Source organism: Xiphophorus hellerii, chromosome 8, assembly GCF_003331165.1.
Source record: "Xiphophorus hellerii strain 12219 chromosome 8, Xiphophorus_hellerii-4.1, whole genome shotgun sequence".
Classification (NCBI taxonomy): domain Eukaryota; kingdom Metazoa; phylum Chordata; class Actinopteri; order Cyprinodontiformes; family Poeciliidae; genus Xiphophorus; species Xiphophorus hellerii.
In genome coordinates, this window is record NC_045679.1 from 6,708,751 (window position 1) to 6,735,042 (window position 26,292).

Genomic DNA, 26,292 nt, shown 5'->3' on the forward strand with positions numbered 1-26,292 from the left:
AAGTGTAAATGATTCTTCCATCAGGTTGACACCAGAGTTGATGAAGGTCAGATGAACACGAAGAGCAGCCAGAAACTCCTGAACACTCAGATGGACGAAGCAGAACACCTTGTCCTGGTACAGACCTCTCTCCTCTTTAAAGATCTGTGTGAACACTCCTGAGTACATTGAGGCTGCTCTGATATTGATGCCACACTCTGTCAGGTCTGATTCATAGAAGATCAGGTTTCCTTTCTGCAGCTGATCAAAAGCCAGTTTTCCCAGAGACTTGATCATCTTCCTGCTCTCTGGACTCCAGTGTGGATCTGTTTCAGCTCCTCCTTCATACTTGACCTTCTTCACTTTGGTCTGAACCACCAAGAAGTGGATGTACATCTCAGTCAGGGTTCTGGGCAGCTCTCCTCCCTCTCTGGTCTCCAACACATCCTCCAGAACTGTAGCAGTGATCCAGCAGAAGACTGGGATGTGGCACATAATGTGGAGGCTTCGTGATGTCTTCATGTGGGAGATGATCCTGCTGGCCTGCTGCTTATCTCTGAATCTCTTCCTGAAGTACTCCTCCTTCTGTGGGTCATTGAACCCTCTGACCTCTGTTACCATGCCAACACACTGAGGAGGGATCTGACTGCCTGCTGCAGGTCGTGTGGTTATCCAGAGGAGAGCAGAGGGAAGCAGTTTCCCCCTGATGAGGTTTGTCAGCAGAACATCTACTGAGGTGGACTCTGTAGCATCAGTCAGGATCTCCTTGTTGTGGAAGTCCAGAGGAAGTCGACTCTCATCCAGACCATCAAAGATGAACAGAACCTGGAAGTGTTCAAAGCTGCAGATTTCTTTGGTTTCACTAAAGAAGTGATGAACAAGTTCCACCAAGCTGAACTTTTTCTCCTTCAGCACATTCAGCTCTCTGAACGTGAATGGAAATATGAACTGGATGTTCTGGTGGGCTTTGTCTTCAGCCCAGTCCAGAGTGAACTTTTGTGTTAGGACTGTTTTTCCAATGCCAGCCACTCCCTTTGTCATCACTGTTCTGATTGGTTGATCTCTTCCAGGTGGGACTTTAAAGATGTCTTCTTGTCTGATTGTTGTTTCTGGTCTGTCTGGTTTCCTGGATGCTGTTTCAATCTGTCTGACCTCATGTTCATCATTGACCTCTCCAGTCCCTCCCTCTGTGATGTAGAGCTCTGTGTAGATCTGGTTCAGAAGGGTTGGACTTCCTGCTTTAGCAATCCCCTCAAACACAGACTGGAACTTCTTCTTCAAACCAGATTTATGTTGATGTTGACAAACTGGAGCAAAATGTCCTAAATTAACACAATAACGAAAATCAGATATGAAAAAAAATCCTCTTTTGAATTTCATTACATCACTTCAGCAGATTTATCTACCATTTCAAATCTCTGAAGAAATCCTCTTACTGCTCTCCAGATGGTCAGCCAGCTCCTCCTGCTTCATCCTCCGCAGGATGTTTAGTGTGATCTTCATCACTGCCTCTCTGCTGCTCCTCCTCTGTTCTTCATCCTCACCTTCCAACACCTCATCATCTCTCTGACTCTCTGAGCATTCTGGGTAATCTGGACTCAGAACTTTCTGGATCTTCTTCAGTTCTTTCTTCACAAAAGCGACAATGTTGTCCTCCAGCAGCTGAAACAGAATAATAGATGAAGGAAACATCATGGAGCCAAACACCAGATGGATGTTGGACAGACTGACACTCCTGTGGTCTACAAAGTGCAGCATGAAGGTGACTTTGAACAGAACTCATGGAAAAGTTGTTGTTCATGTACAGACCATAAATATAGAGTCCAGCTGTATTTGATGCTGCTGGGCAGACGGACAACTGGGGACCTCTGAGCTCTGCTGGTCCACTCTGTGGAGGAACCAGGAACAATTAGGATGTCAGAAAAATATTTATCCAGCAGTATTCACAGATGAAATCATCAAGATTTCACATTAAAAGTACTTAATATAGAAAAATAGAGCATCACATGAACATAATTTAAAGTCAGAAAGCATAAGATGATCTAAGAACTAGAAGAACCTCTGATGGTCCACATCTGCTCAGTTTGGTTGAGATCCAGCAGATCTCACCAACCACATCATGGAGCTTTCCTTCCCTGCTGAACTGCTCTCACAACGCACACAGGAACCAAGTCCTGATGAACCAGACTGGCTTTCCCAGGTATTTCACAGTGGGTTGTAGAAATGTGTCCACTGTTAGTCTGACATGGATTTAGGAAGCAGCAGCTCATCATCATCAACACCCAAACATGGAGATATGAAGGTGTTGTCAATGGGGTTTAGGTCTGGTGAGGAATCTTTAAGGCCTTTACTGGCCAGACACATATTGGAGTACTTTGATGCATGCAATGGAGCATTGTCCTGCATAAAAATTATGCATTTTTGCATTTTGCCTCTTCTTGAAAGATTCAACTTGTTCCTGCACCACTGATTCCTGGTAGCTTCATGTCTGATTCTTCTCAAATTTTTTGCAGCTAATTTACAGTACAGATCAAAAGTTTGGACACACCTTCTAATTCAATGGGGTTTTTTTTATTTTTATGACTATTTATAAGCCAAGAAATCCCACTTATTAACCTGACAGGGCACACCTATGAAGTGAAAACCATTTCAGGTGACTACCTCTGGAAGCTCATCAAGAAAATGCAGAATGTGTGCAAAGCAGTAATCACAGCAAAAGGTTGCTACTTTGAAGAAACTAGAATATAAGTGGTATTTTCAGTTGTTTTACTCTTTTTTGTTTAGTGCATATTTCCACATGTGTTATTCATAGTTTTGATGCCTTCAGTGTGAATCTACAATGTCAATAATCATGAAAATAAAGGAAATTCATTGAATTAAAAGGTGTGTCCAAACTTTTGGTCTGTACTGTACATCTTTGTTTCTCAACATTTTTCTTGCAACAGTGTTTACTATTTGCAGCAAAACATTTGATGGTTCTGTGATAATGCCCCAATATCTGCATAATTTCAAGAGTGCTGCATCCGTCTGAAAGACTTTTCACAATTTTGGACTTTTCAGAGTAACTTACAGTAAATCTCTTTTTTGGCCCATTTTGCTTGAGGAAAAGAAGCATTTTAACAATTATGCACACCTTGATATAGGGCTGTTCTTCTCAATTCCAGTCCTCAGGCCCCCCTGCTCTACATGTGTTAGTATGATCAGCTCTATTTCAGAACAGCTGATTCAGATGATTGCATGCCCTCTTCTGCAGCCATCAAATACCACAGAAGGCTGTTAATCACCCACAGATTCAATCCAGGTGTGTGGCAGAAAGGAAAACAGCCAAAAATGCAAGGCAGGGGGGCCTTAAGACAGAAATTGAGAAACACTGATATAGGGTGTCCTTAAGCCCCACCCTTCCTCATTAAACAAATACACATTAGCTGATATTCAATAAGCATTCCATGTTTACTGCTAGGAGTTGAATAATGTGCATAAAATGATATGGTCAAAACTAAAACTTGCCTAGTAATTGTGCACACAGTGTAGGTGTATGTGACAAAATAGAAATTTGAAATAATTACACCCCCTCCCTTTTTCTTACTTAATTTAAAGACTGTTTCTGAAACAAACATGATGGTTTGAAATGACTAAGAGAGGAGGATCTGATCCAGATGGTCAATTATAGATCATCTGGTTCTGAATGAGATCCACATGAGATATTATTTAGATTAACTGTAGAAATGGTTGATAATCCACCATATTGGATAATGTTTGAAGCTCAGAGATGAACTTGAAATCATAAAATTAAATTTAAACTTTTTTCTTTCAGTATTAATCTGTCATATTTAAAGAACGATTCACATATCAACCTAGAAAAGAAATTCACTTCTGCCTTTATGTTTGTGTGTTAATATTAATATTAAACTAAATAAATTAGTCTGTTTCATCTGGGAGAAAATAGTTTGATGGAAAAAAGGATAAAACACATTTAAATATTTGTGCTTCAAAAGTCATGTCAATCTAATACTTAATATAACTATGTCCTTATTTGTTTGTTCTTTACATATAGTTTAGAGGTTACAGCAGAAAACTATGTTGATTCTGGTTAAATATTTTGTTTCCTGTAATCCACCATCAGTATTTTTTTTACTTATGACCTCAATATCTCGCCAGTACAGGGAGTATCTGTTGTGGATCTCTGGAGGACTGGATGAGGTTCCTGCGGCCTTCTCCACCAGGGGGCGTTCAGGAACATCGTAGTGGGCGTGGTCGGTGGATCCTACCGGCACACCTGCTGCCACTTACCTTGTTGGGAGGAGTATTTCAGGAGGACATCGTCAACACTCTAGTGCCAGAGTGTTAGCTCGTAAATGGTAGATCCAGTTTATTGCTGACCTCAGACCACCTGCTCTGTTCTAAAATTCTGCTCTTGCGGCCTTGCCTCAGGTTTCGTTGCCGCGGAACTGCCGGCATTCTGTCCGTCTGGATTCCCAGTGGCCGGAAGAATCATCGAGACCACACGACCTGATCCTCCTTGTTTCCCGAAGAGCCTGTCTCACCTGTCTGCCCTCCAACGCCGCAGTCGCCCATCCTCTCTGCTCCAACCCCTGATCCACCGTGCTGCCTATCCCTCTCAGCTCCGCTTTTTCCACCAGCAAGTAAGGCCTCGAACCGCTGAACTTCCGTTTCCCTCCCGTCACTCTGTTCTCACTTCTGTGTTCCTCTTCAGGAAGACCATTGGTCCGGTTCCGCCCTCCCGAGTGTCCCATCCTGGATGTTTTTCACATTTTGCACCGTGTTTCTAATAAATCACTGAACTTACTTTGGTCTCTCTAGTGTGTTCTGCGCATGTGGGTTAATCGAGTAAACCAAAACATGACAGAATCACTATAAGAATGATGGTTAAACTGGTCTCAGTAAAACATCAAATCAAATATTGAGATTTCTGTTAACTAGATGGACCTGCATATGCACTGGGAAGAGAATGTGGATCTAAACTTATCTGTTTTATTCACTGATGTTCTTTTATCAGTGAGAATGTATTATTAAGATCCTGTTGAAGTTTTTTGGTCTTTACTTTTGCAAACTTTAACCATTTTTTTTCAATTTATATATCAAAGCGTTCAGCTTATTTTGCAGAATTGTGCTATATCTTTTGCTAAATTATACTACCATACTTTTTGAAATATTTCAGCTTTTATGCAAATTTAGCCCCATAAAAGCTTCAAAAGTCCACAAGATTCAGGAAGAATCTTCTGTGTTTTCACAGCCTACTACTTCTGCCTACTTGAATGTAGAAATTCCATTCAACTTTTATACAAGTCACGAGACTTTAAACTGTTTTCAAATCATTAGGCTTTTTGATATCTCAAGATTTTTCCGTGATTGTGATTTAAGTTTTATGCTGATTTTTCAATGTTTTCAGGTTTACAATGCAACTCTATGATGGATTTCTTGGTAACACTTTATTTGACGGGTTGTGACATCTGTCATGAACATGAGTAAGTCTTCATGAATATTTATGACTGTTGTCATAAAGTGTCATTCGGTAAATCATTACACTTTTAATTAAAGTTGACATTATTCAAAATGCCTTTGTTATGACAACTTGACATTAACCAAGCAATCATTAGCTCACACAAATTTGTTATAAAACTATGACTGATTAAACTTTAGCTTTAATAACATAAAGCTACATACTTTTTTAAAGTTTAATCAGTCATACTTTTATAACAAATTTATGTCAGATCATGATTATTCATGATCTGACACATTCATGACTCATGTTCATGACAGATGTTATGTCATGTTTATGACAGTGTCATGACGGTCTTATTCACAACCCGTCAAATAAAGTGTTACCAATTTCTTTGACTGTTGTCATATACACACACCTACATACATAGCCCTGTTGCAATAAACAATAAATCAATCAAATGATAAATTAAAATTATCGACCTCATTTTAATTTATCGCCTTTATCATTTCTTCCTGCATTTTTCTCTTTCTACTGATGACTCTGAATGAAAAAAGGCTCAACTCTGATGCTCTCCACTGATCCCTCACTTCCTCATTTCCTTAGTGTAAGGGATGAGTGAACTACTGCATCAGGTAGTTTGATATGTCCATCTACTCTAAATCTAATAAAAATCTAATAATTATCGAAGGGTAATACAGTATTCAGACTTCGTAATCTGTACTCTTTTGGTTGATGTTATGACTTTCTCAAGGTCATAACAAAAACAGGAGGCCATGCAGTGGTTAAAGTGCATAAAAAGTAATATTAACAAAAACAACAATGGATTGTGGATGTCAGTATCAGTGGTGTAATGCAAATGCTTGGATGTGTTGTATGAGTGCATATGGGAGTGTTAAAGTGCAAAACCAAAGACAAACTCAAATGTGCACAAGGAGGGAAGTGGATGCCAAAGGCAACCCAGTAGGTGGAGATGGCCAGGTTTAAATGCTCTGTGCTCCAAATGAATAAAATCAGCAGCACCTGTAAAGGGGAGGAGCAGAAATACAGACAACAAGACACCTGCAACCCAGCCCATAAGGCCCAGGGCCGTAACACCCCCTCCCTTAAGGAAAGGGCCCCAAAGGGGAACCTTTAAAAAAACTCAACAAATATGAATTTAAAAATGTTTGAGCTGGTAATACATTACCAAAATTTAGTGTTCAGGATGACCAACATGTCCCACAGCCATAAGTTGCTGTGCCCATCATGTCGGTCACTGGTTAGAGAGACTGGCAAAGAATGGTACAGCAGCTGAAACGGGACATGTTCTTTCTGCTTTAACACCCCCTAGGTACCTTAAGAGGAGAAAGTCACTTACGAACACAGACCTGGCACACAAGTGACCTACCACAGGTTCACAGCCAAATCAAAATGGATTCACCCAGTTATCACTCCCCAAAGCAATAACCAGCAATCCAACCAGATCTGAACTGGTGTTACTCAACACAAATGGTCACAGCAACAAGTGGTCCACTACCACTAAACGTTGCTACACAAGTCAGGTAAGCAAACGTGACCGAAAATATGGAGATCAATACCCACAACATGATCACCCTTAGCATGGTCCAGCACCATACTCAAAGTTACTGCTGTCTCACAGCCAGCAGCACCAAAAGAGTGTCGAACCAAAATGAGCCGACATCGCCACAACACCAAAAGGTCACATCACTGCTTAACCAAGTGTTTAGGATTCTCCTCATCACATATGACCAAACAAAACAGGGAGAGTCACACCCACAACAACCCCAGCATGGTTCAGCACCATACTCTCATGGGATTCCAACAAAACATGGGCTAACTCCTTCACCAGAAAGGTCATTTTACAACCAGGCTCAAAGCACACTTTTTCCTTCCACTGAACTTAAAGCTCGAACAAGTCCGGTTGCTACCAACCAGACAAACTAGTGACACTCGCCATTAAAGACAGAGACGAGTTTAGACGAGGCTTAAACACACCAACCTCAAACAAATTTAAAATTTCTAAAAGTGCCAATCACATTTCCAAGGCAAGATCATAACTGCTCTGCCATCATTATAACTGCTCTTAACACAAATCTACAACACATTTTTTAACCATTAAAAGCCTCAACCTGATCCACGGTTTATAACAACAGACAAGTGACAATTTAATGTACAATAAAACTCCAAAAGTGACCACCTGCAGTGTGTTCCCGCTAACTGCCTAGCAAAGAAGCTTACAAACTCAACCCTAGTTTTCGTGAGACGTGGGGATGGGTTTTATGCATTTAGAAACCAGTGGCACTATAACGGAAACCAGCAGGCTGTCACCCCTTGGAAAAGGTTTGTTTTAATTTGCCTTGGTAATGTAAAGTAATGTAAAAGATTTGTAAAGCTGCTAATAGAAAATTAGCTTGAACGGTCCAGTTCAACAGCCAAACATTTATGCTAGGCTCTTTGTATTTGTGTGAAACTGAGTTTAAACTTTAAATGAGTTGACTCTCATGGTTGGTTCTGAATATTTCTGAGGTATTTTGAGCTTCAAAACATTGTGTTTGATAAAGTTTAATAACAATAATTAAAACTTCTCAATGTTTGACATTGTCTAGCAAAATGTTTTTACGTCAGGCTACATAGCTGCTACATGGATGAGCTGCTCTATGCTGTAGTTTGGGATTTGTTGGTTGCTGCTGAGCATTTTGTGGCTAAAACAAACATTATTTATACATCAACCAGGGGAACCATATAGGGGGGGAAAGTTAGGACAATTACAAGGGCCCCTGACTGACAGGGGGCCCCCCAACAATAATTATTATTTGTTTTGTTAATAGAAATTAAAAAATAAGGCCCTGTCAACTACAAAATTAATCACATTGTGTTTTGTAAAATTGTTTTTACCAGTAAAAATGAACTGTTACCGCTCCCAGAGCTAAAAACACACATCCATATTTACCCTGAACCCCCTGGATCTGCATGAAATGGTTCTTTCCTGCTTAGTGCTCTTGATGGTGTTCAGCAGCAGACAGTTAAAGACAAGATCGACTGTGGCGGTTACTATACTGCCAATAAAAATTATAAAATAAGATTTTCAAAAAAACAGAGAGACGGAGAAAGAAAAATGTAAGAGTGTCAATTTGTAACCCAGTTCTCTGAGAGGTGGGTAGACTGTGTGAGATTATCAATCGTTTGCCATAGTTAGCTCAGGTAAAGGTAATTTTATTTATATAGCACATTGTCAGCAACAAGGCAATACAAAGTGCTTTACAGGAATTAAAAGGAAATATAAACAAAATAACAAACCAAAATAAAGAGCAAAAGCAGAAAAAGCTAATAATGTTGATCAAAGTAAATAAACTAGATGCTCCTATTCAGGGTTGCTAGATAAGTATAAATAAGTTTCCTCTGGTCTAATTCCTGTTCTGGTTTGGAAGAATAAGAGTCTAAAAATAATTGCTATGGTAGTTTTTCTGGGTTCCAAGTTCTAATCTCTGTTCTGGGTTGCTAAATGCTAAATAAGTGTAAGTAAGTAACTTCTGGACTTCTGGGATGCTAGATCAGTGTAATATTCTCTGGACTTTCTAAATGTGCTCTAAATTAGTAAAAGTAATGAGAACTCCACAGATCCTAAATAATAATAATAAAAACTAAATGTTCCTGTTCTGGAAGAATTTGTTCTGGATTCTAAATTTGTTGTAAATTGAGTTTTAGCTACAAACCATTTGCCTCCATTTCACTAGCATTTATTGAATTAAGGACAAAAATTACCAAGATATTTAAATATTTAACTGGTACCTGTACATTTTATCACACTTAACAACAGATGAGTCAGTCAGCAGCAGCTCTAACCCACGTCCCTCCTGACCTGCCCTCTCCTAAGTGAAATTAAAGCTGCAATATGTAATTTCTATATAAAAATATTTGTTTTTACATATTTGTTAAAACTGTCATTATGTTGTGACAATATTTTATGAAAGATTATCTGTGAAAAATCTATTTCCTCTGACTTTTCCCATTGCTATCTAGAAACAACCAATCCGTGGCAGGTGAGTTTCATTGCTGTCAATCACAATCTCATGTGGTGCTGCTCATCCTCCCTCCTCTCGCTCTGTGCTATGCTGCAGCTAGCATAGCCTGTTGTGAATGCTCAGTCCAGTTAGCATAGCTGCCAATGACAGCAGAAATCTTTTTTTTCCTGTAATGATAATTTTTTGTCTTGGGGTCCAAGATTCCTGGCGGCGCCCCTGCAGACAGATCCAAATGACTGATGAACTTGCGCAGATTTCTCTGCAGATGCAACCAGGAGGAATTTGTGAGGCTGCATGTTCAGATCCCAGCAGCTGAACTGCTGGTATTTTCAGTGAAGTCGTTTAATTTAATTTATTATAAGTTATTGAGGCCACAGTCAGTGGTTTTTATCACTGCGGAGAAAAAGTTAGAAGTTTATCTGCTTTATGTGTGATGGGATCTGGATTCACGGTTTAACTAGGTGAATAATAACTAAACCATGAGGCTGAATAGCCTATGTTAATATGATTATAATTTGACAGGTAAAAATAGTAAATGACATGTTTCTGATCATTGATCCTCCTGAATAATGTCCAGCCTTGTTGAAAGAGCAGAAAAATCTGTTTCTGAGACAAACATGTTGGTTTGAAATGACTGAGAGAAGTTTGGTGATCTTAGTGTTGAGCTCTGACATGGAGAAGAACCAGGAATCATTTCCACTCTGACCATCCAAGGAGGATCTGATGGAGCTTCAATCAGAACCAGATGGTCCGTTAGAGACCATCTGGTTCTGAAAGATATCCACATGAGATATTTTTATCTTAACTGTGGAAATGGTTAATAATCCACTATGTTGGATGATGTTTGAACCACAGAGATGAAACTGGAATCATAAAATTAATTCATAAAAGCCTTTTTCTTTCAGCATTACTCTGTCTGGAAAATAAATTAAATTTAGATTTAGAGAACAATCCAAATATCAATCTAGAAATTAAACTCACTTCTGCCTTTTGTGTTTGTGTGTTAAATTAATATTGGATGAAATAAATGTGTCTGTTTTGTTTGGAAAAATAAAGTTGATGCGAAACAGAAGAAAATGCAGTTAAGTGTTTGTGGCTAAAAAGTTATGTCAATATAATAGTTTATGCAAATGTGACCTGATTGAAAAGTGAATTTATTCAGCTTATATTTTCCCTGTTATTCATCACCTGTAATTGCTTATGTATGATTCAATAACTGGCCAGTAGGGGGCAGTATCACTACCTGAATGATGATTAAATGGATATCAGGGAAACATCAGATCAAATATTCAGAATTCTGTAAACTAGATTGAAGTGTAGAAGCTCTGGGTAAAGATTGTTAATCTAAACGGACCTGATTAATACTTAGAAGTTCTTTCATTCATTTTTGCGGTACCAGCTATACATTTGGACTTTATTGTCTCCATGGTATCATGTTACCTTGGTGATATCAATGTCATTGATGTAATGCAAATGAACAAAAAATAACCTGAAATTCAGTCTAATGTTCTCATGACAACAGAACCCAACAGAACTTGTTATCATCACATGGCCACAATAACAGATATAAACTGAACAGTTACAGCAGTTAGAAACAGCTCACCTCTCTGATGGTGGAGATCCAGGAGATTTAAAGTTAATGAACTCATCCTTTGACATGTCACTCTTAAAGGACACACAGCTGGGTTCTGGTTCTGGTTCTGGTTTGAGTCTCTGATGGATCCTGACAGAAACATGATGATTAAAACTTAATCAGCAAAGAGGAGCAGCAGCAGCTTCATCACCACGTCTGTTCTGGCCTGATATAGTGAACGCTGTGTGAAAAGGGCTGTGGACAGTTAGAGATGGTGACCTCACCTCTGACCTTTGCTCTGGCTCTCATCTTCCCCACACAGAGTGGTTTTAGAGGGAGGGACTCCCTCCTCTCTGTCCTCACACTGATCCATTCTGCTGAATTCACATCAGCTCACACACACTTTCTACCTTCACCTGCAGAGGAAACACACATCATTCATCTGCACATCAACTCTGATCATCCTTTACATCATTAGAGCTGGAAAAAGATCAGCTGCTCCTCCTCTGATTGGCTCTTCTTCTCTGCTTCATATCAGTGTCAGGTGAATGCAGTCAGACAGCAGAGAGGCAGAGGAAGCTGCCATCAGCTGCTGCACTTCTACTATCAGTCCACTAGATGGTGGCCCTGAGGTGCAACCACTTCACCAAATTCAAAAACACTACAACATTAACAAAATGGAAAGGGTTTGTCCCAGTTGGAGACCTGAGAAATCACTGATTGGACGACAGCGCTTTTGAACCGGACGTTATCTCTTGATAACTTCCGGTCGGCTCGTTGTTGCGATGCTCTATAGCGTCCGCCATATTGAAAGTGGCTTATCTGCCAGCAAGCTAATACAATTAAATGGACCGAACTTCGTATAGTTTTGTTCTACAAAGTATTTTAAGGTAATGAATGCCACTGACACAATCTCTCACACACTATCATATATATAGGAATGACAAAAAAAACTAAGGGCAACGTTTCAAACTTTTTGATGTGATTATTTAATTGTTTTGAGGCACAATAATTACATTTGATACAGCTGATTCTGTTAAATCATTTTTATTGATGAACACACACACACACACCTTAACAGTGATGTATTCATGAACATATTAACATAATTCCATAATTCAATGTGCATTTGCTATTTGAAGATATGAATAAAAAACGTAACTTCATTAACATTTTAGGCATTTTATTGTAAAGACAAACTTTGATAATAGTTGTCAAACTTTAGCTATTTATTTTTACTTTAAAAAATATTTATATGATATAGTGTATTATATTATTTATATAGTGTAATATGTCAAATGTGCTGTCAATAGCAATGTGAACAAGGAGGTCGTTTTGATGGTAAAGGCTTTGACACACTCAAAACAAAGAACTTTTTGCATAGTGGGGCTATAATGCAGCCATGGGAAGAGGCTAAACCATTTGGCCTGAAACAGCAACCTTTTATTGGGCAGCTGCTGTGCTGCAATGAATTTTACATCAGGCTGGTATGGCGCACTCCCCATGTCCAGGGCACTGCTGCCTTGACTTCCCTGGTCACTGGCACTCACACTGACTGCCTCCTATAGAGCAAACAAAGCGTAACCTGATTTGTATTCACACTGGCTTAACTTAATTTAAGACTAACACTTCAAATGCCATATTTACTGAGATAATTTCACAGTATATTACATATCTGAGAACTAACACCTCACCTGGAGCCCTGAAGCTCCAGCCACCTCTCCATCGTTCTGCTCTGCCCCTTGCTCTGCTGTCTGAGCATCCTATGTGAAAAAATATTACATAATTAACAGACCTATTCTACCTCACATTCAGTGCTGACCTTACTAAACACCGGACTTTACAACAAATGCGTTGCGTGATAGATATCTAACTTATGGGTCCACTCACTGTACTTACAGCCGAGGTAGCGAAATAACTTCTAATGTCTGTCGTCCTTTTCTTTTTTGGTGGCGACATGGTCTCGGAGACTCATAATAAATGTCAAACTCAGAAGGAGACGCGTTCACTTTGTGACGGTGCGGTGAGAGGTTGGAGAAGGAGTTAGCAATGGTGGTTAGCCACTCTAACCCAAAACAGCAGGACGCACTGTTGAAGTTTTCCACACTGTCACTTTATTTTCACTTCGTCCATGTAAAGCCAGGTCTCCACGGTACTAACATTACAGTCTCATACATGAGAAAAGAAACGATAATTCACCGCTCTGCACCTCATCATCACCGATGATCTCCTCTACACCACATGGAAGACAAGTTCTTACTCTGTACAATAGTACAACAAAAGAAAAAGGGAATAGGCGCCCCCTTGTGGTGATACCTACTCATGTCTAGGAACCAAGCAGTATAATGACTGTTACAACTTTCAGCACCATGGACCAAGCTTCCGTTCCGCGTGTGGCCAGCTGGCCGCCGCCTGTTGCAGCTAATCAAAGAACGTAGATCCACGTTCTGTGAGCCAATAGCGGGTCGTCATAGTTCAGAACAGCGAATTTTAAAATGAATGCTACCACTGCGTAGTATATTGAAATATTAAACTAATCAATGTAGATTTTTGTTTATTTATTTTGTTTTTGTTAAAAAATACATATGTTTTTTTTTTTTTATTAATATGGCAAAAATTGGTCGGGACTATTTTATATCCCTTGAATATTGGTCGTGACATGTCACGACCGTCCATAAACAAAACTACGCCCATGGATCAACTTAAGTAATGTGAAGGTACCACTGTAACATAAATTGGTTTCTCGGGCCTGCTGTGGTGGCGCAGGGGGTTAGCACGCCTTAGTCCTTAGTGGAGGCCTTAGTCCTCGATGCGGACGTCGCTGGTTCGACTCCCGGTGACCTTTGCCGCATGTCCTCTGCCCTCTTTCCTGTCTGCTTACTGTCACAATAAAATACGAGGCACTAGCGCCGCAAAAACTCTTCGGGGGAAAAAGTAGGTTTCAACAATAAACGTAGCTTCAGCAGTTGCTAGCTGCTTCAGGCTCTGAGTTGAAATTGATAAAGTGTCAAAATAATCCAATTGCTATCCGCGGTTCTAAACTGCTTTGAATTTGTGTCGTTTCATCATTAGTGACCAGCAGCCTGATGTTTCTGTTCTCTTGGTTTGTTGTACTTCATGTCTGTTTGATGGATTTCAGAATGACAGTCTGTGGTGGTGAAACTTGTAAGCTCTGCTGTTGCAGGCATGTCTATGTTTTAAAGTTGTATTATCATGAGTTTTATTATTTGGGTATAAAGGACCCGGTCATTAGCCCCGCCCCCTGGCCCAACTCTGACTTGTTCCGCTTGTGGACAGCTCACCTGGTTTGTAGTTTTTATTTTCAGAGCAGAAGAATCAGGAAGTAGAAGGTCTGCAGTGAAACAGACTACAAGTTGCTTATGTGATCTGAAAAAAACTACTATTCTGACTGAATCAAACACATTTTAATATTTTATTTTGAAAGGAAGCAGCAGGAAAGTGTTGTATATAAACTTAATGGTGGAGAGCTCTCTTACAAAAGTCTCATTCAGAAATCCAGGATGAGAGATAAACCCAAGCTTGACACATTAGTTCATTCTAGCTTCATCCATTCCACAAAAACCAAACCAAACTAAGGAGGTGCGACTATGTTGAGCCAGGCCTAAATAAATCAGATGAATATGTGTTAATAAATGTCTTAAAGAAACCATGAGTTGCTCACAGGCTCACTGATGCTACGCTAGATAAATTCCATTAGTGGAAGTCAATATTATAATGTGCGGATCTGATAGTGTTTATTTTTTTCTCTTTCTCTCAGTGAAGGCGGATGCTTTTATTCTCCTATTACCTTCCTCATCTGCTCTGTGTTCTGCTCTGTGTATTGAACTATCACTTTTGGATCCTCTCTTTCTTTGCATGTCTTCTGAATTGTAAACTATGGATCTGGGTTTGATGAGGAGAATGAGCAAAGGAGAGCCTTCCTGCCCCAACAGGACATTTACACCTGGATACATGATGAATTCCTGGGGGAAGTGAAAGACCCTGCATCTGTCAAATATTGTTGGTTGAGGATTTTTAAGATGTATATATAATTCAATATTTGATGACAAGATTTCTGCTGTTTGGACTTGGCTGTTATCTGGTGTATCATGAAATTCAGAAAACATTGGCAGCTGTTCTGCCCATTGAGAGGCTGCCTGTCTCATACAAGGAAATGTCTTGCTGTGAACACTCAGACTCAGATGCTGTGTGAGCAGAACCACAAACAAGAAGTGATTCTTGCTGAGAGGAACTTTTCAGTTGCAGTTCCTGAAATCTAAGGAACAAACATTGGAGAATTTACAAGCTCGGCTCGGCAGGACTGATTATGAGTTTGGCTGTCTGGAGTTGGCATTGAGGTTTATCAGTGAGAACAATTATTGTCATCTGAATCTGAATGTTGAAAATAATAATAGTACATGACTGAATACTAAAATTAATTTGCAGCATTTTATTTCAGGGAGGGAAAAAAGACCAAGACATGCAGACAAGAAGGTGTAATCAGTGACAAACACACTGGATTCTGATGGGTTTGGGCCACCAGGCTGAACTAAGAGCAGCAGGTTACTGGCAGAGGATTAATTACCATGTAACAAATGTGCTATTGGTTTTGTGAAACCAAATCAAGGTTTAATTAAGTCAGGATATCTGATAAATCATGGTTTAATCTTCTATCTTTTTTTGGGAAACATCACTCAAAGTTTGAATCCAGCAAATAGAAACATGAAATAGTTTGTTCAGAGAAAAACCAAAGAAACATCAGCTGTTCATGTTGTTTGATTGCAGTTCATCAATAATCTAATAATCCTGAAGATTAACCTTTGAAAGGAAGAGATGAAACTTTGACCAGAAATCAGAAGTGGATGTTTTCTAAAAACATCAGAGAGCAAAAAACAAACAAGAAAGTTCCTGAGGTCAAAGTTCAAGAAGGAAAAAAAGAAAACTTACAGTTTGTTCAAATGATCCAAAGAGTTGATGAAGAATATATGAACAACAAAATGACTCTAAACTGAAAGTAAATGTGAGGGATGTGGTGGGACTGATGACATCACAACTCACATGATTTTTAGTTTCTTCTTTCAGAGCAGCAGAAAGTCTGCAGTGAAATTAGAGGCAGGTTGATAAAACCTTCATGAGGAAGGAGAGAAGTTCTGATGAAAATGTTTCATGATGGAATCATGAGGAGAAAAGAGTCCAGAGAAAAGAACAGCTGATTCCTGCTGCAGTAACTGGTCTGACTATAAATACAAACAGGAAATAATCAGAAAGATATATATTTTTATATAATTATTCTCTTTCTTATTTCTGAATCATGAGGCTTTTCACATTCCTGGGTAAAAGTTACTCAAGACATCAAAATGTACAAATAATATGAATTCTGATTGACTAGAAGTTACCTGTGGAAAACCACAAGGGTCAGAACTGGGTCCTAAACGTTTCTTACTTTACATAAATGATTTATGCAATGAATCTAATTTGTTAACATTTACTTTATTTGCTGATACATTATTTTGATCTGGTCAGTTTGGAGCAGCAACAGTTTAATGGAAGGAGAATTACAAATATTAATAATGTGACAAAAATAGATTAACACTAAATTATGGAAACATTTGTAATATTTAGTAACAAGAAAATAAATAAATAAAAGTGCATACTTTAAAATGTTATGATTTAGTAGAGATCAGAACAACATTGATTATTTACAAAGTCTATAATAAACTCCTTTCATGGTGTAAAGAAACATTGTTAGGAATGAAAGAAACAAACTATAAACTAATAGAAAATAATTTATTTAGGATGAATATTAAAAACAATTGTAGGTAATTTAGAGGGATTTCTAGTTTGCAATAATTTAGTGAGGAGATAAAAGTGTTTTTCTCTCTTCAAAATATTTGCTAAACAAATAAAATAAGGTTTATGATGTTTTTTGTGAGTTTGTCTACAAACTTAGCTGGAAATCCTTGAAGATGTTTTATAAAAATATACAGGAAATATTTTGCTGCTTTGATTTTGATGATGATTTATGTAGAACAGAGTGAAAGTTTTATATGTTTGTTTTTCTATCTAAACTTTGTTCAGTTTAAACTTTGTATTCTTGCCATTGACAGTAATTTAAACTTTGTTTAATTATTTCTATTCTTGTCTTGTTTTTCCAGCTTTGTGTTTTTTCTTGGTTTTGTGTTTGTTGGTTTTCAGCTCTTTTCCTTTAATGAATAAAATCATCATTTGAAAACTGTTTATTGAATTTAATCAGTTTTTCTTCATCAACTATTAAAATCAGTTTGATGATCTGAAACATTTCAGGTGGACAAAAAGGCAAAACAAAAGAAATCTGTAAAGGAGCAAATACTTTTCACAGCACTTTATGTTTCAGGTCCAAAGAAATCAAGCGGTCCAGTCTGGATTTAGAAGCAGAATGTTCTGTTTAAGGTGTGACTGGAGTCCAGTTGTTCTGGGTTTCTGGATGAGTCCAGAACCTTCTGGATCAACCAAACCAGATGCTCAGATCTTCTCATCTGGAACATCTGGGAGAGCTTCTGACTAAAACTACAGACATCAGGTTCAATGAGGATCTGAGATCTGAGAACGTTTCTATGAAGCATTTTAATCCTCTTGTCTCTGTTAGGTGGACAGTGGAGAAAAAGAAGCAGAAAAAAGCAGAACTAAGAACTGGGACATGATGGAAACCAGAACTTTCTGACCTCAGATCTGGAAAACAAACTTTAACTGAGACGTTACTGAAGCTTGATGTTCAGTTGATCCAAATCTAAAGCTGGTCTGCAGGGACGACTTTAGGGTTTGTTTGTTTCTGCTCACCTGGAGCACCAGCCGGGTGGAGTCAGTCTGAGTTCCTTCATCATCTAAAGAGAGCTGGAGAACATTGAAGATCCTCCTGGAAAAAATGGGAGCTTTGGAAAGAAATGAGCAGGAAGAGAAAGAAAAATGGATCTTCATCACTTCTGAAGTGGACGACATCAGAGTTGGATTCAGTGGAGTCACATGAAGAACAGAACACTGAGGCTAGAATGATTATCACTAGACAATGTGATTGATGAATGGTGGATTCTTGCTCCTGAATCTGAAGCTGTAAGATTACAGTGTGATGAGAATCTGAGAGATATTCTGATGAGGACAAAGAACAGGATATTGCCCCCGACTACAGTCATCAGTCTGATGCTGGAACAGAAGTCAGAGTCATCAGGGAACAGCCTTCAATTGATCCAGCTGTGTTACGCACAATTGATCAGAACCAGAACCAGAACCAGAACAAGGCCTGTGTGTTCTATTCAGTAAGAGACTGGTGTATTCAGTGTTTCTGTGCTTTGAACCCTCATCCATTTTACTTCTATGTCAACGGTGGAGCAGGAAGTGGAAAATCCCACCTGATTAAATGTATTGACTCTGAAGCAAGCACTGCTCTGGATCATCAGATCCATCAGTAGCCTCTTCTACTGATGGAGAGGAGGCTGACATATCAAATCAAACTGTCATGTTGACTTCATTTACAGGAACAGCAGCTTTTTCTATCAATGGCTGTTTGTTACATTCACTGCTCAAACTACCCAGGAGTCTAAAACCTCCCATTCAAGGACTTGATACTCAACTAGATGAAGTCAGATTTGAGCTTTTAAATGCTGAAATTATTGCTACTGATGATATTTCAGTGCTTTCAAAACCTCTTTCTGCTGATGTGGATGCAAGACTGAAAGAAAAGGAAATCACTGAGATTTTGGAGGAACGTCTGTTTCAGGGTCGTTGACGTATCAGGATTTCCATCAGGGGAAATTAAACATTTAAAAATATGTTTATCCATTGCAATTATTAGAACATTTGAAATGTTGTGCACACAGAAATTATAATTAAAATTAAAATGAGACGTTTTCAGAGGTTTTTTATCAATATGATTCGGCTGTGGTCTTAAAAAATGTCATGTGGTGCGACCGTGATTTATCTTAAAATAAAGTATTTTCCATCATTTATTAAACATTTTTTATAAGTTTAATTTGACTGAAGTTGTATAAAAACAAAGTTTTTAATTTTCTTTGTATTTTTCTGACAATTATGACAGTTTTACCCCAAAAATGAACCAGTTCCATTTATAATTGTCTTATATTTTTCTTCACCATTTCATCAAACTGTGTTAAAAATAAATAAACTCCAGTCACTTGAGGAAACTGTATTAGTGATTAATATTTCTGCTCCAGAAATTAGATATTCCATTTTTAGTTCAATACATTTACTTTTTAATTGGTCACCAAATGATTTATAGAATAAATGTCGGCCAGTAAACGGGTCAAAATCCTTTAAAAAATAAAAATAGTATTACATCCAGTAACAGTACATTACAAAAAACACAAATTAAACACACCAATTTAATTCACATCAAAATTAATGCAGTAATCAACTTTGTAACAAACATTTTAAACAGATCCTCATAAAATCAGAAAGTTCAGTAGATTGATTTTATTTTCTGAACTTTTTAAAGTTTTATTTTAAAAACTTAATCAAAACAGAAATGTTCAATCTCCCAAATGTAAGAACAATAATGACAATAGAATAATTCAGTTGAATTGAATTATTTTAAGCAGAACCAAGTATGATAAATAATGTAATCATTCACAAGTTCCCCAAATGTGAGCTTCTTTCAAAACGGAAAAGATTTCAATGAACTTCTAAACCATCATATTACTCCTGGGTAGAGACGCTCCCATCAGGGTTTTTCCTGCCGGTTCTGATCACCATGAGGTCCGATCACTGCCGATCACAGATACCGATCACATGGATTGGCTGTTAATGTTTGGCTTTAGGTAGAAATGCTACTATGTGATCTGGCAAAATGGAGCCATAAAATCACCTCATTTAGACAAAAACATGTCCAATACTTGCAGGCTCATGGCTAATTGTTCTGGTTCTGATGGCTTGTTTCTGACCCAGTAGAGTAATTCAGCAGAACACAGGGAGGAGGCAGAGGAACTCCATTTGTTCTCTCAGATTATCTCATGTTAGGACATAGAGAAAGTTACATTAAAACTTTTTTAAAGTTTCCTCCTCAGTACCGCGTAGCGATGGTCCAACAAAGAATTATTGTGATGATTAATCAGGTTAAAAATTGGCTCATTCTGAAGATTTTTAACCATTTACACCTTTTTTATACAGTTTTATACATTAAAAGATACAAAAACAGATAATTAAATCACTTGTTAGAATATATTTACAAAGTTTTATCCATCTATTTTTAAACTTTCTAACTTCTTTTCTGCAGTTCCAGGGTGAGTCTTTCTTCATGACTCTTTAAGGACTGAGAAGCTCAGCTCAATGTTTTTAACCAACCTTGTTATTAATCAGTGAAATAAGTTGGAGGAGAGACGTTTGGTTCCTGTTGCAGCTCAGTGTTAATCTGGTTAATCTGAGAGATGAGCTCCAGTCTAACACTGCAGTGAGGATTAAAACCGGCCAGACAAGGTGAGGGACGGAGGAGAGGTCACCATCAGGAAGTTTGAACCTCTGCAACAAACTGCATTTTAATCACAACCAGCTGCTGATTTTACTGGGTTTTGCTTTTTCCACTTAAATCCTTTATTTTCCGGTTTGGGTTGAATCAGGTGTGGCCCACGTTGGCGCTGTGGCGGGTCATATCCATGTTGGTTTATTCACTAAAAACAGGTTTACTTTTTGTTATCAGATTTAAATGTAAAATATAGCAGAGATGCAGCGATCAGACCTTTTCTGTCCAACACTGATCTCCAGTTTTCATTCTGCTCTGATCTTCCAGTTCCAGGGATTTTTCCTCCAAAGAGAAAAATGTTCTGCAGGTTCTGAGTTTCAGGTAGAAGTTCTGAATGAAACAGAAAATATGAAGATTTTCCCACTTTAGGCTTCAAAGCATTGACCTCTGACCTTCATGGGATGGGAATGTTTTACTTTAAATCAGGACTTTCTGAAAGGCAGAGTTGATGAAAAAATCTTTTTAATGCAAATATTTAAATTTGACCAGGAAAAGAACAGAATGAGCAGCAAATGAACCAAATGCAGAAGAAAAATGTTTTTATTTAAAACACATGAAGAAAAACTGCAGCACATTTACAAAAGGAAGATTTAATATTCAAATCTGACATGTTGAGAAAAACAGGAGCCGATAGAAACAGAAAATGATCAGTGATTGAGAAAAACTGATCAACATTTCAATGAAATCTGATGAATGAAAGGAAAAAAATAAGAGAAACAACATCTTGATATTCAGTGTGAAGCTTTGACTGGAAACAGACAGAAAAACATGAGGATCCTGGAATAATCCTGGAATAATTCTGGAATAATCCCAGCTTCCATATTTAAAGGACTGGAAGAAGAAAAAGTTTCCAAGGACTCAATCAGAATTGTTTCACCAAGAAATAGATTGTAGAGACTGAACTATCTGTTCAACAGTGAGAGAGTTTCTCTGACAGGAGGAAAAACTTTAGACTCTTTAAAGTCTTAAGACTCAACTCAGCACAGAAACACTGAGGAACCAGAACTGGACCACAAGAACCCAAATCCAGGAATCAGAGGTTCAGTGAATGTGGTGTTGAAGGTGTGGAGGAGGATCAGTGAGTCAGAGGAAACTCTGTAGAAGGACAGAATGCCAGCAGGACAGTCCACATACACTGCTACTCTGTTAGAGACAGAGGAGGAGGAGAGACGAGTTACTATCTTATTGTGCCAGACAGAGTAACCATAATCAGAGCAGATCAGACTCCAGGAATGATCATTATATCCAAACAAACAGTCTCCACTGTACCCTCTCCTCCTGATTCTTCTGTAACTCACTGATATATAAACTATTCCTCCCCACTCGACCTCCCAGTAACAGCGACCAGTCAGACCAGTTCTACACAGCAGCTGATCCCAGTAATCAAATCTGTCTGGATGATCAGGATATGACTGAAGCTCCTTCACAAATGTCACCTTCCTGTTGTCTTCAGACAGTTTGAGTTTTCTGTTCACTGTGTTTGTGTCGATGGTGAGTTGACAGGAATCTGATGGAGAGAACAAACACAATCCAGCTGCAGTTATTGATCATTTATTGACACTTTGATGATGACTCCTGAATGAGTGATGTGACAGTTTGAAGATGGTTGAATGTGAGCTGCTTTGTTGTCATGAATCAGATGAAAAACACACTTACATCTCCATGGACCTGGTGTCAAGAATGGGACTCCAGCAGGCTCCACCCTGAAAGGAGGAGGGGGGTCAGACCATCAGTCTCTTTCAGCAGCAAACATGGACATTACATGTCTCTCAGACACACATTGTCCTCCACTGAGACAGGAACAGTCCAACATTTGGATTGCAAGCTGCAGTGGATGTAGGAAGGACAGTTGGTGCTGCTGCAGCAGAACTCATTTCTCCAAACACAGGAAAAGCTCCAACAGAGAGGAGAAAGGAAATCCCTCAGTAACAACCTGAAGAAACTCACTGAAGCCTAAAAGGACAGGAAACTAAGGAAACATTTCTGGAAGCTCAACCTGATTTAATAATCAGCATTAAAATACAATCAATCTAAACTCTGACACAACACCTGGATACCTGTTCCATCCACACTCCCACACACAGATGAAGGAATGAAACACTAAACAGCCCTGCTGCTGAAAACCTGCTGTGGCCTCACTGTAATATCCAGAAATACAAACATTAAAAAGGAGAAGCTGCATCACATTCAACAAAGAGTTCAACAAGAATCAAAGATTTGATCTCTGAGCTCAGACTCACAAACCAGGGAGAGGCTTCCATCATCACACACCTCTGACAAACACCTCCAACCTTTCAGCACTTCCTCTACCAACCAACACCACCAGGTGGCGCTGCTACACACATTTACAATGAGACCAAGAAGAAGAAGCAGCATCCTGAATCCAGCACACATTTACAATGAAATATGACTGTAAATGTAAATATGAGATGGAGATTATTCACATTAATTCAGTAACCAGGATGTGGAGGAGTTTAACGTTACTGGGACATTCATGGCAGGAGACGCTGCGCTCCATGCGCCCCGACCGCAGTAATCAATGTTACTGCCAGTTCAGCTGCTTACAACTATTTAATTGTTTTATTTATTGCAGTCGATTTAAACTAGAAGCTGGTAAGATTACATAAAACTTCTCTAACCTAAATCAGTTTAACATCCAAAACTCAGACAGCGTTTAGCAGCTTAACTTTCCTCGATATGTTTTTCAGATTTGATGGTGAATTTTTGAAAGCTAGCAGTTCATGATATCAGGGAGGCAAAGGCGGCACCAGAATCATTGATTACTTTCAAACTGACCAACAAATCAAAAAGCGCAAAGCGACTTGGATGTAACTTGTAACGCAACGCTTTATAGAAATGTAGTGAAGTAGAAAGTACAGATACTGTAAAATGTAGTGGAGTAAAAGTTCCCACCATTAAATCTACTTACGTACAGAAACATGAAAAATGTCCTTAAGTTCAGTAACAAAGTTCTTGTCCCAACAACCAGGATCAGGTGAAGGACCTCTGCAGTCCCATGATGCTTCCTCTCCCTCTTCTAAACCATCTGATGGGCTGATATCATCCCTCTACTTTATCAATAAAAGTTTTTCTTTCTCTTATTACGATTCCATTATTTATCCTAAATGTGACGTCAGAGCTGTGGATCTGGAATCTGATTGGTCGGATGGATATTTCCCTGGTTTTCCAACATGAAGGGTCTCTGCCTTTTTCCAAGACGTTGGGAATTTTTCCCAAACTTTATTGAACAATCCCAAAAGCTTTCCCAACTACTGAAAACCTAAACACATTAGTCTTTTCTTGGATCTGTCTAAAAGGTCTTATTATTGTTTTTTTCATTTCTACCACAGTCAACAGAGCACAATTCTACTTTTTCACCATCATTCACTGCAATTCTTCATTTCCTCTGGAAAACAAGGGATTTCCATTCTCTCCTGATTCCTTTCATTCTTTGGATCATTTTCCAGATGTCGCCCCCTGGTGGAGATCAAACTACTAAATGGATGAAACTGTTAAAATTCTCACTTTCTTTCTTTGCCTCATGAATAGTTTTCTTCACTTTTTATGTAATTTATATTTTATTAAATCCTGAAAGTTGTGAGTTTTGTTTAAAATCTAAAGTTCTTTATTTTTCTCTCCCATAACTTTTAAACATCCATCTGACCAACATGGAGTTACTTTTCTTCTCATCTTTGCTTCTTGGGGCTGATTGGTCTGGAGCTCCATCAAATATTGTTTTAAAGTCCTTTCTGCCATCAGTAGATCATCATGGAAATCTAACTGAACTTCTTTTATTAATTTAGTCAGAGTCCCTATTAAACTATTAAACCCATCCCACTCTTTAATTTTCCTTGTGAATGTAACTGGGTCTATATTGTTGTATATTTTCACAAAATGTTTTCTTTAATTTATTTGTCCTCTTATACTTGTCTGTCTTTGTGTTCCTCTGTGTCTGCTATGAGGGGTTTGGTCCTCCAGCTCCGCCCTACTTTCTTCTTCTTTTGTTCAGGGTCCTCCAGCACCATTATAAATGTTAAGTTGTTCATTTCCTCTTCCCTTTTGTTACTCGTTCCACTGGGAAGAGGCAAGTTTTATAATCTATTGTAATCCTTTCATTTATATTGTCCAAATGTTTATTTTTTTTCTTCTGTATTAATGTTAGGTTAATATTTTCATTCGAGTTGCTATTATGCATTTATAAGATTTGATGCATGCTAACATTATGATTTTGTAGAGATCGGGTTGGAGAACTGGAGCACATGCTACGTGCTAATGCTAATATCTCCCGATTGACAGGCTGAATAAACGGAGTCCGCCTCCAAACCCAGACTCTGTGTTTTTATGGTTTATCCTATAAACACACAACGCAGAAGTCCACCGGTCACACTTGGTGCCGTTCGACCCGAGACATCTCTGATCGAGTCCGCAGTCAGCGAACCCCAGCCCAACGGAGCTGTGACGATCTCTGGCTGTCTCGTGGTCCCGAGCTGCGCCGCTAGAGCCGCTTTGCCCTGAGTGCGGTCTTTCAGGTTTAATATTACTTTTTTTTTTTTTTGCGCTAGACGCTCAACACCGACAACAACAAAATAAGTTTCCCATTAAAAGCTGTTTTTTTGGGGGGTTTTTTTCTGTATTTGCTCTGGGTGTGATTATTTTTTTTTCTATATATATATTTTTAAGTCATTGTTATTATTTTTCTTTTAATTGTTTGCTTTGTTGCAATTCACAGACATGTCTCATGCAAATCTGCCGGAACTTGAATATGTAGGCAGTGGTGTCAGTTTTGGTTCAGCAAACAATCCACATAATGCTTCACCGTGTTTTGGGAGAGGTAGGCCTGTGGTGCCTGGTCACAATGAATGCACAGTTGACCAGTCTGTGATAAATCCACAGTTTGTGCCTGTTGCAAACTCCACACCAGTTCCTTTTGTTAATTCACAGCCTACACATGTTTCACATGAGGCACTCAGTGGTTTAATATCTGACCTGGCAAAACAAATTGGAGATAATATTACAGCTAAAATGTGCACCGTGCAACAGGCCAGCCACTCCCAGGAGTACCCTGCTAATAATGCATCTCCTACTCTACCGGAGTCTCCCCATGTGAAGGTTGTGGTGCAGTCTGAAGCCAAAGCCCCTCCATTCTTCAGGGGTGACAATAGTGACACATTTTCCATCCAAGAATGGGAAGATCTGATGAGGTGTTACCTGTCTCGGGCTAACTGTGGGACGCCTGAAGAACAATATGGGCTGCTAATGTCAAGGTTAACAGGCAAAGCCCGTGATGTGGTGAAGGTCTCTCTACGGTGCCGTCCTGAACTGTGTGGTGCTGGGTTAATTAATGCTGTTTTTAATGTATTAAAGCACCATTTCAGTGAACTTACATGTTCCAACCTGCCAATGAGAGACTTTTATGGTACTGTTCCCAGGACTGGGGAGGATGCTATGGACTATTAGATCCGTCTTAATAAGACCATTGATGCTGTGGATGAGGGTCTCCGCAGGCATGGTAAATGTGTGGAGGACCCTCATGCAGAGGTTGTGATGATGTTTTATCAGTCACTGCCCTGACCCCACCCTTTCCTTGACATTTCAAATGAAGCCAGCAGAACAGTGGACAGTAGCTGAGGTCCAGCAACGCCTGGATGGTCGTGTGAGAACAGTCAAGAGCATAGTGGCAAATACACAGGCTGTTGACGGTGCCGATACATTGCATGACCCTGTGGCAAGCCCGCAACCCACTGGGGCG

At 38.9% G+C, this 26,292-nt stretch overlaps 1 protein-coding gene and 2 long non-coding RNA genes across 3 annotated transcripts in view; 1 reads left to right on the forward strand and 2 right to left on the reverse strand.

Annotated features, from left to right (window-relative positions):
• LOC116724472 (NACHT, LRR and PYD domains-containing protein 3-like) overlaps window positions 1-26,292 on the reverse strand; it is a 331,270-nt gene that overhangs the window by 45,036 nt on the left and 259,942 nt on the right. Inside the window, exons 5-7 of the mRNA XM_032570190.1 lie at window positions 1,789-1,867; window positions 1,416-1,641; window positions 19-1,301 (exon numbers count right to left, since the gene is read on the reverse strand). Of these exons, the coding sequence (XP_032426081.1) occupies window positions 19-1,301; window positions 1,416-1,641; window positions 1,789-1,867 (1,588 nt within the window). The remainder of the gene's footprint in view (window positions 1-18; window positions 1,302-1,415; window positions 1,642-1,788; window positions 1,868-26,292) is intronic.
• LOC116724621 (uncharacterized) lies at window positions 4,135-4,786 on the forward strand. The gene is made up of 3 exons (XR_004340172.1): window positions 4,135-4,337; window positions 4,411-4,622; window positions 4,694-4,786. It is a non-coding gene; the product is annotated as an uncharacterized LOC116724621 (long non-coding RNA).
• On the reverse strand, window positions 12,362-13,044 carry LOC116724681 (uncharacterized). The gene is made up of 2 exons (XR_004340237.1): window positions 12,733-13,044; window positions 12,362-12,600 (listed from the first exon to the last, which is right to left on the reverse strand). It is a non-coding gene; the product is annotated as an uncharacterized LOC116724681 (long non-coding RNA).